The following is a 16,583-nucleotide window of genomic DNA, read 5'->3' on the forward strand; positions in this document are numbered from 1 at the left end:
ATATATATATATATATTTTATGTAATAATACTTCACAATATTACTGTTTTGTGTGTCATTTTATTTAAATAAATGCAGCCTTGTTGAGCAGAAGAGACTTATTTAAAAAACATTAGAAATCTTAAAACTTTTGAACGGCAGTGTGTGTATATATACACAAACATTTATGTATTTCGAGAGGGATTGACCCTATTATGTCATTCGAGGTTCCACTGAGGAAATGGTTTTGGAATGACATCAGGATGAGTAAATAACGACAAATTATAATTAAATAACCTAACAGATTTATGATGACCTATTTTCACTAAAGCTTTAGTGCGTGTTTGTGTAGTCGGAACTCAATCATCGCTGTCACAGAAGCAGAGCGCTGGCATTTACGGTGGTGCTAAATTTAGTGTGCATGTTGAGTACATGTTTGATGTTTTCTGTGTGTTGTCGGTTACTGTTACTTAAACCTGGCCTGTCACTCACATTTCAAACAGCGTTCAGTTACAGTAACGTTTTCCTGGAGACGGGGCGTATGTCTGTGCAGTTGTAGGTCAACAGGGAAGAGCTCTGCAGGCACACGGTGAACTGAATTTAGATGCTAGAGGAGTACGGCTGGAGAAATGGTGATTCAAATGTTGAAGCAAAGGATTTTTGAAGTAATGTTTTAGGAAGGAATGTCCAGGTTATATTCCAACCTAAAATCAAAAGAGTAAAATGAAGAATTCAATTTGTTAACTCATTAGGTGTGATGAACTTACAATGAACATTAGTTTTACTGCAGGTTAATGTTCATTTCTACAATTTTACATTCTTAACCTTGCAAACTGTATAAAAGAACATTTATTATGAGCGGACATAATTTTAACAGTGAACAATAGTATATTTATAAATGAACACAACCATTGAAAAGCAACAAATGTAAAAAAAAATATATACATTTTATTCAGCAAAGACGCATTACTTTTTTTATTTAAAATAAATGCTGTTCTTTTGAACTTCCTATTCATTATTGTTTCCACAAAAATATTAAGCAGCACAGCTGTTTTCAACATTGATAATAATAAGAGATGTTTCTTGAGCATCAAATCAGAATATTAGAAATATTTCTGAAGAATCATGTGACACTGAAGACTGGGTAATGGTCTCAATTATTTTGTTTATATACATGCACACATATGCATGTATATATTTATATATGAAAAATTATTATACATAGTACACACACATATATTATGTAAACACAAACTTTAATTTTTGATGCGATTAATCGTTGCCTAACCCTGTTATTTATATATATTTATTGTAAAATATATATTACAAAAGATTCTATTTCAAATAAATTTCTGTCCTTTTGAACTTTCTATTCATCAAAGTATTTTGGAAAAAATGTGTACATAACTGTTTTCAACATTGATAATAATAATGAATGTTTTTTGAGCAACAAATTATATTAGAATGATTTATGAAGGATCATGTGACACTGAAGACTGGAGTAATGATGCTGAAAATGCAGCTTTGTTCACAGGAATATATTTTTGTATTTTAATCAAATAAATGCAGCCTTGGTGAGCAGAAGAGACTTATTTTAAAAACATAAAAAAATCTTACCGATCCAAAACTTTTGACCGGTAGTGTGTGTGTATGTATATATGGGTGTGTATATATATATGCAAAAAAGGAAAGACTGGGCATCCGTAACCTCAGTACGTCATCATCAGTAACTTTTACTTCTGTTTTGTGTTGCGCTGCATCCACCACGATGACAGACATCTGTCATATTGGCCTGCAATACAAGCAAAAAATGTATTTTGTGCAGCAGGATAATGATTATTGATTTTAATGTGTCTTCTCTGTCTTTTTCTACAGTAAAACTCTTTGAGGTCATAGAAACAGACAAGACACTTTATCTGGTGATGGAGTACGCCAGTGGTGGTGAGTTTGATGTGACACTGCCTCTTATGTTATGTAATCGTGTGCAAACGCCTGTGATTCTACATAATGAAGCGTATGAAAGTGAGAATGTGCATCTCTTCTCTCCACAGGGGAGGTGTTTGACTACCTCGTAGCGCACGGACGCATGAAGGAGAAGGAGGCCAGAGCTAAATTTAGACAGGTACAGTACTGCAGTGTGCTGGATACAGGCCTGTCCCGCCCTCTCACTCTCACCCGGGCCGTCCTGCCCATTCGCACAGCTGTGAGCTGCAATTGGTTGGCGCTTGTGTGATTGGCGGTTGATCGTGTGGCAGCTGCGTGAAGGGTTTCCCAGTGGGGCCGTATGTGGCCCATATACACGACTTTTGGTTTGGTTTACACGAAATAAGGTTTGAACAGTTTATGAACCGCTTGCGGAAAACCACAAACCCTCATCAAAACTATTTTGCTGACATCACAGTAGTGTCAGAATCTCAGAAGATTCTGAAGATTCAGAAACTTTAGGGTTTTGAAATCGCATTATGCAATTTTTTCAGTACGTTTACTGTGCATATTATGCATGTTTTCTCTATGCATAGAATAGCAGGGTACTACATTTCAACAAAGTCCACAGACAACATTTCTATTTGATTTCTAGTGTGACCAATCAAATGTATCTATATTAACAGCAATTTAATAACATCTTTAACATTATATATTCAGGATGACATTATTTGACTGGAAATTTTAAATTGTACACAACATTAAATTAGATGTAATTCTGTTCAAATAAATATCCCTATATATTTTCATGATAATGATCTGGTTCTACTTATTAATGGGGACATATTATGCCTCTTTTCACTAAATGTAATATACACAGTATTCTGTGAACCTACATAATGAAGGTTTACTCATTTTGTGTTGTCACTTTAATTCTTTTTTTTTTTTAAGTCTACATAGTTTTGATTGTTATAATACTATTTTTACACTTTAATTGTACAATTATTTATGTGAGTTGGAGAGTCTAATCTATGTCCTAGATTATTTATATTGTTCTACATAAAGGTGGTCACGTTTTATGGTTAATTATTTGACCAGCCAAATACTCCCTTCATTTTAATAATCCCATAAACGTTTGTTTGTGGAATAAATTAATCCTGGTTAATAAACGCATACAGTGATATTGGTTTTACTTTAGCATTTACTCAATGCGCCATCAACAAAAGCATCTCCAGGTGTTTAGTGCGGTGAGCGAGCTCTAATGAGACAGTCACCCACTGACAGCATCATTTGCTCCGTTTAATTACCCGAAGACCCCTTTCAACCTCCCTCCTTCCCACTGAGACCCATTGGTCTAATGGACGGGTACGGTGGGTTATCCCGCAGCTGATGCAGACATCTGTAGTCATAGCGATGGGGTCTTCCTCTCCTCCTCCTCTGCTGCTGTGGAGGCGGCTTATCTGGGTCAGGCATGAAGCACCGCTGAGATTTCTGAGCGGAGCAGAAAAACGAACAGATTCTTTCACCAGCCAGAGAAAGAAATGGAAATCTGTCCCATGATCTGATGTCTGGGACACTGTCCACCAACAGAGCTGTATGAATATTAAACGGTATCGAGAATGCTGTGTGTTGGAGAACGAGAAGAGAATACCACTATGATAATGAGCTATAATTTGGGAGCGTTACACACAGGGTTTGAAATTAACCTTTTCACCCACAGGCCAATTTGGCGACAACATTTTCAAGTTACCGGACATTCAGGACTTCTACTAGCCAACAAAAAAGAACAAATTAACCAGATTTACTACATCACAGCTTTTATATATATATATATATAGAATATAAAAAAAATATATAGAATAATATTTCATACATTCATTTCTTATTCAAACAAAATCCAGCAATCTCCTCCTCTTCCTCATTCATTATCCTTTTTACCAAAAATGTGCTTTAGTGGATCGATCAATACAGTACAAAGAAACATGTAGGATGTTGGAAGTCTTTTCTGATTCTTTTAACCAAACACTTTTTAATCTTTGCCATTCCTTCAATGCAAATGAACAAGCACGCCGTTATTTGTTGCGCAGTGACGTGCATGTTCAAGTAAGCCAGATAAGCACAGATTTTACGCAATACGCAATTATATATTTAAAGGGATAGTTCACCCAAAAATGAAAATTCTGTCATCATTTACTCGCCCTCAAGTTGTTTCAAACCTGTATGAGTTTCTTTCTTCTGCTGAACACAAAGGAAGATATTTTGAAGAATGTGTGTAACGAAACAGTTGATGGACCCTATTGACTTCCATAGTATCTTTTTTTCCTACTATGGAAGTCAATGGGGTCCATCAACTGTTTGGTCACCAACATTCTTCAAAATATCTTCCTTTGTGTTCAGCAGAAGAAAGAAACTCAAACAGGTTTGAAACAACTTGAGGGTGAGTAAATGATGATAGAATTTTCATTTTTGGGTGAACTATCCCTTTAATAGATCACAATGACTGACGAGTTGAGTATTTGCTCTAAATTCGTGCAGATTTGGCTTACACGAACTTCCCCAGCAAAGTGAGTAAACATAGTAACACGCCAAATTGGCTTTTGACAGATTGGTGATTTGACAGTGTTACCCCACCACAGTTGATTTTTACCCGCATCTGGCGGGTTGGTGGGTGTTAATTTCAAACCCTGGTTACACAATATAAAAAGTAACTTCAAAAGTCCATATATTCAGGATTCTTTGTTCAAAAGAACAGCAATTGTTGAAAATGGACAAAAAAAAAAGCTTGTGCAATTTACATATTAACAGACGAGAAGACGACGGAAAAACATACAGAGCGTCAGCTTTCGTTTCAGCAAGAATCAGCAAGATCACGCCAAACGCTGTGAGTGTGTGTTAGAAATCAGGAATGGTGAGAGAACATTGTGTTTGGTATGGTTTTTTTATCTTCAAACTAACCTTGGGTCTTCAGGCGGCAAGGTTTAAATCCCGTCTGGCTAGTGCGTTCTCATAATGTTACGCATTAGGTCAGTATGCAGAGAGTAGGCGTCTTTTGTGGCTGTTCGAACGCATTCGACCACATGAGTGTTTACACTAAAAGCAATCTGGTCGAAAGCGTTTTTGACTACATCGGGAAGTGGTCGAAAGTGGACAAGCTCAAAACGTTTTAGACCCTTGTATTCAGCATCATCCACTTGTGATCCGATCGACCAAAACGCATCTTAACACCAGGTGTAAACAGGACCTATAAATCTTTACTGTCACTTTTGATCAATTTAATGCTTTCTTGCTGAATAAAAGTATTGATTCATTTAAAAAATCATCACTGATCCCAAACTTTTAAATGGTAGTGTTGGTTAAATTTAGATTTAATGCTTTACAATGTGATTGAGGGACCTCATTTCTTCTAAAAAAAAAAAAAAAAACAGCGTCAGGTATGCAGCTGAGCAGTCAAGTTTCATCAAGCCTCTCTCCCCCCTCATTTATCATCCTGGACCATGTGTCAGAACCCACAGCACACATGCTCCCCGTCCAATCAATGGCATTCTGGGAAAAAGCCAGTTAATTTGGCGTATTGGCTGTTACAACACACCCTGTCTGTCATCCAATCAGCTCTCTCTCTCTCTCTCCACGTTCTAAAACTCCTTTGTCTCCTTTTCTTCTTCAGATTGTTTCAGCGGTTCAGTATTGCCATCAAAAACACATTGTCCACAGAGATCTCAAGGTAAGGTCACTTGAGTGTCATTGTGTCATCTTTTCAGCCCTCGGCAAACGAAAAGTCTGAAGTCATAGGTTCATCTAATTCCAACGCTGCTGTACTGTCAAAAGTCCTGCACGTAGATGCGCCTTTTGTAGCACAATGGGGCTTAAGTCAGTGCTTTGATACACACTAAATGGTCAAATCAATAAGCAGCCATGTCTCTGAGCAGGACAGAACATGAGCAAGAACCCCTGCAGATCTTGCTTCCTCTTCCCCGTCTCCCTTTCGTCTGCTTTCCCTTTCCAAGTCTCCATGCTCCATTACACACTTTGTTTCCAGACTGATGCTCTGTAAATGATGCATGAGGCCAGTGTCAGAGTGAAGAGTCTGAATGAAGCCAGGTGGAAATGTGGCTCGCTCTTACTGTGTTGTGTGCTTTCACTGTCTGGATCTGTCTGTGTTAATGTTGGTTAGTATGAGTTTTAGAGAAATGACATTTACATCATGCATACGTTGAGGTCTAAAGCTGGGATTCGAAATCAAATTTAAACCTGGAACAGCAGATTTTAGAATTTATTTGTGTGTTTTTCATAACAAAGAAAAATTAGGATGTAACATTAATAAGACATATTTTAGATTCGGTGGTCTCTTCCCATTATATGTTCTTGGGTGAAAACACAGATTCCCACAAATGTCCAGGTCACATTTTTTTGACCACATAGATTTATTTTCATTGTTCTTTTTTTCTTTCTTTCTTTCTTTCTTTCTTTCTTTCTTTCTTTCTTTCTTTCTTTCTTTCTTTCTTTCTTTCTTTCTTTCTTTCTTTCTTTCTTTCTTTCTTTCTTTCTTTCTTTCTTTCTTTTTCTTTCTCTTTCTTTCTTTCTTTCTTTCTTTATTTATTTTTCTCTCTTTCTTTCTTTCTTTCTTTCTCTCTCTCTCTCTCTTTCTTTCTTTCATTTATTTGTCTAAAATAAAGTAATAGTTGTTTATCTATTTATCTTAAGCAGTTTATATCTTAAATGTGTATTAGTTAATGTCAATGTGTGTGTGTATATACTTGAAATATTTTTTATTTGAAATATTATTAAAATTATTGTATTTAATATTTTTTTATATATTAAATAATACTAAATATAATGTAAATAATGCATTACTTAAAAAAGAAGCAAATCTGGTTCTTAATAATGAAAAATCTAATCTTAATGGCTCTACAATTATTATTGTATTAGTATTTATTATTATATACTATTATTATTTATTTAGTATTTATAAGTACTTAGTAATTATCATTCATATTTCTTCCCTCCTTGAACTTTTATATACAGTATGATAATAATTTAATTTCTCTTTGCATTTCATTATTCATAAACTCCTACCGAACAAACACAATATACTCAAAGACTGCGCAAAACAAATCAGATTTCGTACTCACGTCACATCTGACACAGATCGGAATTTGTTGCACATGTGTAAACCCAAAAATCTCGCATCTGATCTGAGCCACTTCCAAATCTGGTTTTAAATCAGATACATGTCCGATATCTGTTGTGAAAAGCGCTATACAAATAAACTTGAATTGAATTGAATTGAATATCTGGAAATCTGACCTACGTTTAAACACGAATATCCAATTCCAAGCCACCACAAGGCAAGGGAGACGCATTTGCCCATAAAGATAGCTTTTTAATGTTGTATTATGAAGCAGACGTGCCTGCATGCGCTCGCTCACAGCTTTTTTAATGAGGTGGAAACTTTATAAAGGAAAGAAATTGCTCACTCACAGAAACATTCAGAAGCTGGTTTTCAACCTCTGCCCCGTGAGTTGTATAAATAAAACAGTTTCTATATTTCTCAGCAATGAGGTAATAACTTATAATTAATAATTAAACCAACAAGCTTCACTCTTAGTCTCTCTCTCTCGCTCTCGCTCTCGCTCTCTCTCTCTCTCTCTCTCTCTCACTCACTGTCAATCACATTGGGCAACAAATTAATGTAAACACAGATATTGGATACCAGTTGTGTCTAAATTGGATGTAAACAGGCTGGCCAAACAATCTATATGGTCAAAAGATCGGATCTATGCGTTAAGAAAAAGAGATTCATTCAAACTCTCAGCTTCTCACTCTTTCTCTTGCTCTCTCATGCAGGCAGAAAACCTACTTCTGGATGCAGATATGAACATTAAGATCGCAGACTTTGGGTTCAGTAACGAATTCACTATTGGGAACAAACTAGACACGTTTTGCGGCAGCCCACCGTACGCCGCCCCTGAGCTTTTCCAGGGCAAGAAGTATGACGGGCCGGAGGTGGACGTGTGGAGTCTGGGGGTCATACTCTACACACTGGTCAGTGGATCTCTGCCCTTTGATGGACAGAATCTAAAGGTTAGTGTGCTCAGCCCTGAAAGGTCACTTTTCCCCTTCTTCACAGAGAATCATACAACTGAGAAGCCTGTGGATTTGTGTTGTGACTCATGAAAAATGCTGCATGAAATCATTTGTTAAAGCATTTAAGCCATAAGAGGTTATACATTATAGTGGTTTTAGAGAATGGTGAAATCATGCAACCTCTCGTAGTTCATTACTTTTATAAAATAGCAGTAACGGTCAATAAAAACTGAGTAGTTCAGTAATGCCAAAATTATCTTTTTACCTACAGGAACTTCGTGAGCGGGTGTTGAGGGGCAAATATCGGATTCCCTTCTACATGTCGACTGACTGTGAGAACCTCCTGAAACGCTTCCTGGTGCTGAACCCTGTCAAACGTGGCACACTCGAGGTGAGGGAACGTGGTGAACCTGTAAATATACATGGCACTTTCCATATATAAAGTGACAAGATGCTTTAGCATCTTCAGTGTCACATGATCCTTAAGAAATCATTCTAATATGCTGATTTCCTGCTCAAGACACATTTATTATTATCATCAATATTGAAAACGGTTGCTTTCAATTTTTTTCTGATGAATAGAAAGTTCAAAGGAATATATATTAATATAAAATCTCACAGAGGCCTAGGGAAACGGCGCCCCCAGTGTTTGAGGGCTGTAAGTGCAGGTTATTTGCGGTTCACTTTAGGGCCAATGATGCACATGCAGAATCTTAGGTCTATTACAGGAAACTCAGAGATGACGTCCGCTAATGAATAATTGAGGATTTTAGAGATGTCACTGTGCACTCAAGCGTGTGTTGTTCCACTCCCTGAACACTTTATGCAATGAAAAACTGACCAGGAATTATACATATACAGATATGTTTGTGTATGCCATTATGTATATACATCCATGGATCTAAAACCGTAAGATTTAAATTTGTCAGAGTCATATTTGCTTTGTACAGCAGTGTCATTGCAAAAAAAATACATCCCACCTTTAGGGAGCAGATTGTATTTTGTGTCAAGAATCTTCCAGCTGACCCACTTTAAAACATGTATTTGGTTTCCTGTATAATCATGCATATTCATGAATATTCATGATCTAGCAGAACCTCTCACACTGCCCTGTGTATGTCCGTTTCAGCAAATCATGAAGGATCGATGGATCAACGCAGGCTGTGACGAGGATGAGCTCAAACCGTTTATGGAGCCGGAGCTCGACATCTCGGATCAGAAGAGAATTGGTATGAAATCAACACTCTTAGATGCAATTATTTGTAGAAAATAAGCTAAATACTTTAAGACAGGGGGCTTCAAAAGTCCTAAATTTTTTATTTTATTAATATTTTTTAACTTGACATACATAAAGCAAATGCTTTATTTAAAAGTCCCCCTGTAGTCAATAAATGTATCCCTTAAAACTCATCTTTGATCACCAAAATGACATATTTAAAAGTTTTTTCTGTGAAAAAAATTATTCATGTCTTAAAATAGCTTGAATGTAACTCAACACCCTTGCCTCATTTAGTATATGCGGTTCTGTAAATATTAATATTCAAACTGTGTTTTTGGTTCACTGCAGTTTTAAGGAGAAAATAATCGTGTTGTCTTGTGAATTTGCACATGGTTTGTCTTAAAGCATATTGAAAACTCCACATAGACATAAACAACATTAAAAACTTGATTTTCACCAAGATTATTCTGTGGCTTCAGGGCGATTGTGCCAGTAATAAGTTCATACTGGTCTCCTATAAGTTGCTGATGATTACATGTTCCTGACTTCAGTTTCCACAAAATTGTTTTGAATTACAAAGCAGAACTTTTGGTTTTAAATGTCACACTTCCTAGTTTTTTTTCAACCGAGCAAGTTAGTTAAAGTCAGTGAAACTGTTGACATGGTTCTAGTTAGCTACACTACAGTTCAAAAGTTTGGGGTCAGTAAGATTGTTTGTGTTTTTAAAAGATATCTCTAAATTTCAAAATTTTATTAACCCTGTCAAACGGGGCACACTCGAGGTGTGAGAACGTGGTAAACCTGTAAATATACATGGCACTTTCCGTATATGAAGTAGACAAGAGATGCTTTAGCATCTTCAGTGTCACATGATCCTTCAGAAATCATTCTAATATGCTGATATGATGCTCAAGAAACTTTTATTATTATTATTTTCAATGTTGAAAACAGTTGTGAAGCTTAACATTTTTGTGGAAACTGATCTTTTTTTTTTTTTGATGAATAGAAAGTTCAAAAGAACAGCATTTATTTGAAATATAAATCTTTTGCAACATTATAATTGTCTTCACTGTCACTTTTTATCATTTTAATGCATCCTTGCTGAATAAAAGTATTATTTTCTTTTTACAAAAAACATGTACCTCTATAGTAATGTCCAGTTTAATTGCACATTTGAAGGCAACTGTATTGTCCCCTTGAGTACGGGGTTTTGTTATCGCCACACAGTAACGCAAGCGTTTGTGTACGTGCTTTCTTTCTGTTTTTAGCTGGATAGACAATACAGAATCCAAATTTCCAGACATAATAAGATCTCTCCCGCCTGCTCATCATTTATTTTGATATTAGTGAGTTTCCGTGGGAGTGAGTCAGGGCTTTATGGTTCACGAGTGCAATCAAGGAAGATATTGGGGCTTCACTGCATTGCATAACGTCCTACGAGCACCCTTTTGCTCAGCAGAAGCTGTTAGTCTGGCATGCTTGGTTCAACGTGACGCTGGTTGTGGTTGTTGGTGTGCCTGTGGGTTTTCAGCAGAGTGCAGGGGTCGATGGTAGCTAAGGGTCAGACGGGCCCTGTTCTTTCCACTGCTGCTGGAGGCCCGTCCGCCTTTTAAACACTCAATTGATCTCTGAGCCCTAGTTCTGTGTCCCTAACAGCGTTTAACGCTAGTGCAGGAACAGTTCAATTGAGCCGAGGCCGTCACATTTAGTCTGGCACATGAAACCGTGACGGCATTGGCATTGATTGAGAGTGCTTTTTTTCCCAGGTGAAACTAAAATGAGACCCGAAATTACTTCTTCTTTTAATTTGTGAAGGACATTCACGCTGAGAGACAAAGTAAGCAGACATCATTCTTGAAGAATCTGGAATAAAACTTATTTTTGAAGTTCAAGGTTGACTAAAGCACACTTTTCTCAGCTTTCAGCTACCCTGCTCTTTATATATCAGTGTTTTTTTATGCACATGTTCAGGTTTTTATCAGTTTACTTTAAGAAAAAAAAGTTGTTTTTATGATACCACTCTGCTACAATGAGCTTTGGCCATTGAAAAAGTCCTCCTCCCACCATATGCCAGCGCGTGACGTGTCCCAATCTTCAAGCAGAAGGCTTCAAGCAGAATTGTCTCACACAATTGTCTTTGAACAATTCTCATATTTGAGAATTATGAGATGTTCTCATATTTGGTTAAGTTTCCATCATTGATGGTTATTTTCCTGTTTTTTTACCGTGAAGCTGTATTGTATAAAGCGCAATACTTGACTTAGAGGCCAACCAAACAGTATTCCACATTGAATTGTTTTTAATAACCTGTCGGTATACGGTTTGTTGCAGATATTATGGTGGGAATGGGTTACTCACGGGAGGAGATCCACGAATCTCTAACCAGGATGAAGTACGATGAAATCACCGCTACCTACCTGCTGTTAGGAAGGAAGTCCCCCGAGGTGAGTTAGTGTACATGACGTTTCAGAGCTGTTTTGTTGCACAGTTGGGGGTTCAAAATGTAGCATGCTAAAGAAGAGCATACACTTCCATTCAAAAGTTTGAGGTTTTAATATCTTTTAAAGAAAGAAGGCTGAAATATTACAATTTTAAATCAGTTTAAATTTTCGTAATTTTCAAAAGTACTTTATTCCTTTGATATCAAAGCTGAATTTTCAGCATCATTACTCCAGTCTTCAGTGTCACATGATTTGATGCTCAAGAAACATTTATCATTATCAATGTTGTGCTGATATTTTTGAAGAAACCGTGAAACATTTGATTAAGAAAAGCTCAAAAGATTTTTATATATATATTTAGTAAAAATGTAATGTCTTTAATGTCACTTTTTATCAATTTAATGCATCCTTGCTGGATCAATCTTACTAACCCCAAACTTTTGAATGGAAGAGTATTTTAGGAAAATTTGTATCTGAGGACAAATTAGTATCTGGATGGAATCTTTGAAAGCTATGCAGATTTAACTTTTAGATTTTGACCACAAAATGTACCTGTTTTTACTCATTTATTTAACATTTATCTATACAGCCTGTCATGGAAATTGCTGTCCCTTTTTTTGTTGCACTCTGCTCTATTATTCATTTGTTGTCATCGATTTTAGATTTACCCACCCAAAAATGTCACGTCGGTCAGTCAAACCTTTCCTGCCTAAGTGGACAGAATAAACACAATGAGCTGCAGTGTGGGCTAGTCTTTATGCCCATAGACAAACGGCTGGCTACAGTATATCTGGCATCGGATTATGGATGTTTTAGACTTGTAGCATGTCACTTGGCATTCTAAACCTATATCGCTGGTTATTCTTATCAAGCTGGATTAGCGAATTACATTCACTCCTTTCCCACTGCGCACTAATCCTCCATTTGCTAGACGTCAGCCCTGACATCCAGACATAAGAAAAACAGTCTGTCTCATCCGGTTCATGTTTTGTTCTGTGTGATCACAGTTGGAGGCGAGTGATTCCAGCTCCAGCAGTAACCTCTCTCTAGCCAAGGCCAGACCCAACAGCGAGCACAATAACGGCCAGTCACCATCTCACCTCAAAGTCCAGAAGAACATCTCCACCAACCAGAAACAGCGTCGCTACAGTGACCAGGGTGAGCACGCTTTTTGGTCTTCTTGACGTATTGTTTTTTTGTAGAGCTGCTTTACATCTGAATCGAATTTGTTTCATAACTGATGGATTTTGCTGCATCAATACTATTATTGAACTGCACTATTGTTTTCTGTAGAGCTGTTTTATTGCTGAATTGAGCTTGTTTCATAATTGATGAACTTTACAGTTATTGAACTGAACTGAATCAACAATGAAATGACACAAGCTGAGTAACAACACTAGTGTTTTCTGCAGAGCTGCTTTTTTCTGCAAAGCTGCTGAATTGAACTGCATAATTGCATAATTGATGGCTTACACATTTATTGAAGTGAACTGAATCAACACTGAACTGACTTGAGCTGAATAATGACAGCAGAAAATGGCTTTGCAGCAGAACTTGAGTTAGTCTCATATTTGCATCATTTGTTCCTCTCCATTCACAGCTGGTCCAACCATTCCCTCGGTGGGTTACCCCAAGAGAAGTCAGACCACTTCTGCGGAAAGTGAGCATAAAGAGGAGGGCAGTGCACAGGCACGTAAGTCCAGCTCATCTGGCAGTCGTGGCATGGCTCCACCGAGCCCCATGCTGGGCAACGCCAACAACCCAAACAAGGCTGACATTCCTGACCGCAAAAAGAGCGCCGGTGCCCCTGGGGTAAGTTCCCACCACCCAAGATCTTTCGTAATGTTACTGTCTGCATGATAACATCAATTTGATCAGCGTGTTGCTCATATGCATATACAGTATACATGTACATTTATGCGTTTGGCAGATGCTTTTATCCAAAGTGAATTACATTGCATTAATGTATACATTTGATCAGTTCATGCATTCCCTGGGAGTTAAACCCACGACCATGGCTTTGTTTGTGCCTGCTCTGCAGTCTGAGATACAGAAATGCTTTAGTTATTTTATGAATCATTAAGGTTCAAAATTGATGAAGTTTGCAAAATCGACACCGTTTATTGAACTGAACTGAATCAACATTGAACTGTTTAACTTTACTGTGTCGATAGAGCTGTTTGTAGCTAAATGGAACTTTTTTTATATGAATTAATTTTACACAGTTATTGAAATGAATTGAAGCAACACTGAACTGAATGGATCTGAATAATGCCACTATTGACTTCTGTAGAGCTGCTTTACAGCAGAATGCGAATCTGTCTCATATTTTATGAAGGTCTATCATGGAGTCTGTTTTTTCCTGTTAATACTGTGATGTGTTTTATAACTTATATTTTACATTTATATTGTATAAAATGCTATAAAAATAGTGGTGACTTGACAACATGTATTTCTGCAGAGCAATTCCGTGTCTACCGGCATGACCAGGAGAAACACGTACGTGTGTAGTGAGAGGAATGCCACTGACCGCCACACCGTCATCCAGAACGGCAAAGAGAACAGGTGAGTCCCTGAGAACTCTCATTTTTAGGTCAAATGTTGTGAATCTCTCTCTTCCCTTTTAACAAAAAAAAACGTCTCAAACGTATGCAGTGCAAATTGTAGTGGTCAGAAACACTTAATGAGAGAGAATTATTATTATGGTCCATACTGTTGCAATGGTGTTGTCTAAGAATTTATGAATATATTGCTGAATATTCTGGTGGAAGATCTGTGGAAATGCAGATGAGGAATATGGCACATATGGGCACACCAGAACTCCAGGTTCATTCGGGATGTTTGCATCAGACTTTTTTGACAAAGAGGCCTCTGTCCTGCTGATTGACGGCAATGACGTGTCACAAAACACAACGTCAACCTTGCTGTGCCAGTCTGCCAGGCTGAAGTGCTTTTTTTTTGCCATGCAGTCCAGAGAGAGAAAGAGCAAACATTTGCTAAATCACATATTTTCAAAATTGAGGCGCTGAGTTGCCTAAACACCTAATCGACTTAAAGTGAAGTTCCCACAAAAAAATTAATTCCAAACCTGTTCGAAAGTTTAGATATCCACAAAAATATTAATCCACACAACTGATTTTAACATTGATTATATGAATAAGTGTTTCTTCAGCAGCAAATCAGATTATTTGAATGATTTCTGAAGGATCATGTGACACTGAGGACTGGAGTAATGATGCTGAAAATTCAGCTTTTCCATCACAGGAATAAATTACATTTTAGAAAATATATTTATGCTGTCCAGTTATAAAATATAAATGCAGCCTTGGTGAGCATAAGAGACTTTCTTTGAAAAAATGACAAAATATTACCGACCTCAAACTTTTGAATGGTTGTTAAAAACATTTTTTTTGTTTGTTTTTTTTTAGAACACAAAAGAAAATATTTTGGAGAGTGTCTCTGTGTTGTTTTGGACCCCATTGACTTTCATTATATTGACAAAAACAGTTGAAACATTCTTCAAAATATATTTTAGATTCTGCAAAATACAGGTTTGGACCGACATGAGAGTGATTGAATGATGACAGAATTGTCATTTTTAAGTGAACTATCGTTAATCAAATGCGTTAACAGCAGACACATTCATGTTGACTAGTCAGTTTTTGCAAGACTAGCCGACCATCCGTATTCTATATTTCTCTTTCTTTCTGCTCTTCTCTACTCGCGGTTATGATCTCATTTGCTCTGTTTTGTTTGTACGTATATGTCTGATCCATCCCAATGCTGTTTATTTGCCCGTCTGCCTTCGGCCAGTCTGAGTGAAATGTCGGGATGTGTCAGCACGAGTCCAACGGCTTACGCTGTGGCTCTCGCCACCTCATCGGCCTCGGTCCGTCTGCGCCACCAAAAGGCCCTCTCTGCCTCGGGACACACCTGCCGCACCACCTTGCCGCACAACGACGGCACCTTTGACTACTTCAGGCCCAAGTAAAGACGAGATTAGCGTCTGTCTCTAATCTTAGTGTGTCTCTACATCGCCCGACTCCTCCTCTCTAACGCCCTTGATTTCCCGCCACCCTCGTCTCATGCCTCTAGTGTTTCAACCAATCAGGGAGGACTCGCCATGGAGCTTCCGGTGTGTTTAACGTTTGAGGAGTTCCTGCATCTTCCCACTCAAACCGTTAACTAACTTCCTGGTGTCTAAACCCACTAATATAGAATATAAACTCCATTAACCTAGTAACTGACTAGTGAAAAGACTGCTGACATGATTATTTTATGTGCAAAAAACATTTGTAAGCAGATTATGAACTTTGTTAAGCATAGATTGCTAGGATTAAAAATGGTCCAGTCACTATTATTGATGTTTGTTTGAAATAGTAACAATTTACAATAAGGTTTTGTTTATTAATAGTTAATGTATTAACTAACAGTGAACTACGGAAGAGGATTAGGGCCAGGCAATAATAAAAAAATAAAACCATCTCGAGATTAAAGTCATTATAATGCGAGATTAAACTCGTTAAATTTCGAGAAAAAAGTCGAAATACAATCTTGAGAATAAACTCATTAAATATCGAGAATAAAGTCGTTGTGTTTCGAGAAAAAAACTCGTTAAATTTCGAGAAAAAAGTCGAAATACAATCTCGAGAATAAACTCATTAAATAGCGAGAATAAAGTCGTTGTGTTTCTAGAAAAAAACTCGTTAAATTTCGAGAAAAAAAGTCGAAGTAATTGTGAGAATAAACTCCCTACTGATAGAGGACATGGCAGAGTTAGATCCCTTAGTCAATCTATATTTTTGACTTTCTTGCAGTAACAAAGAATAGAACATGATCTAGGTCGGCTAGGTGTTTTTAGAAGAAAAAATCAGTCCAATTTGCGCCATGTACTCGCTTTTGTCCAACATGAAATTCATCGAGGTTTCCCAGGATAC

At 37.2% G+C, this 16,583-nt stretch overlaps 1 protein-coding gene across 17 annotated transcripts in view; it reads left to right on the plus strand.

Annotated features, from left to right (window-relative positions):
* The window catches only part of mark3b (MAP/microtubule affinity-regulating kinase 3b), a 59,634-nt gene that overhangs the window by 32,610 nt on the left and 10,441 nt on the right, over window positions 1-16,583 (plus strand). For 9 of the 17 annotated variants that reach the window (XR_013794361.1, XM_079583774.1, XM_079583776.1 and 6 more), the window contains exons 5-14: window positions 1,855-1,920; window positions 2,031-2,101; window positions 5,567-5,623; window positions 7,747-7,983; window positions 8,258-8,377; window positions 9,116-9,215; window positions 11,537-11,649; window positions 12,654-12,804; window positions 13,247-13,458; window positions 14,108-14,211. Coding sequence is in view for 15 of the 17 variants with exons in the window: in XM_079583774.1 (XP_079439900.1) it covers window positions 1,855-1,920; window positions 2,031-2,101; window positions 5,567-5,623; window positions 7,747-7,983; window positions 8,258-8,377; window positions 9,116-9,215; window positions 11,537-11,649; window positions 12,654-12,804; window positions 13,247-13,458; window positions 14,108-14,211 (1,231 nt within the window). In the remaining 2 variants the exon portion in view is untranslated. Of the gene's footprint in view, window positions 1-1,854; window positions 1,921-2,030; window positions 2,102-5,566; window positions 5,624-7,746; window positions 7,984-8,257; window positions 8,378-9,115; window positions 9,216-11,536; window positions 11,650-12,653; window positions 12,805-13,246; window positions 13,459-14,107; window positions 14,212-15,459; window positions 15,634-16,583 lie in introns of all 17 variants that reach the window. The other 8 variants (XR_013794360.1, XM_079583779.1, XM_079583781.1 and 5 more) reach the window with 1 other exon arrangement.

This window comes from Phoxinus phoxinus (assembly GCF_949152265.1).
Source record: "Phoxinus phoxinus genome assembly, chromosome: 16".
NCBI lineage: Eukaryota > Metazoa > Chordata > Actinopteri > Cypriniformes > Leuciscidae > Phoxinus > Phoxinus phoxinus.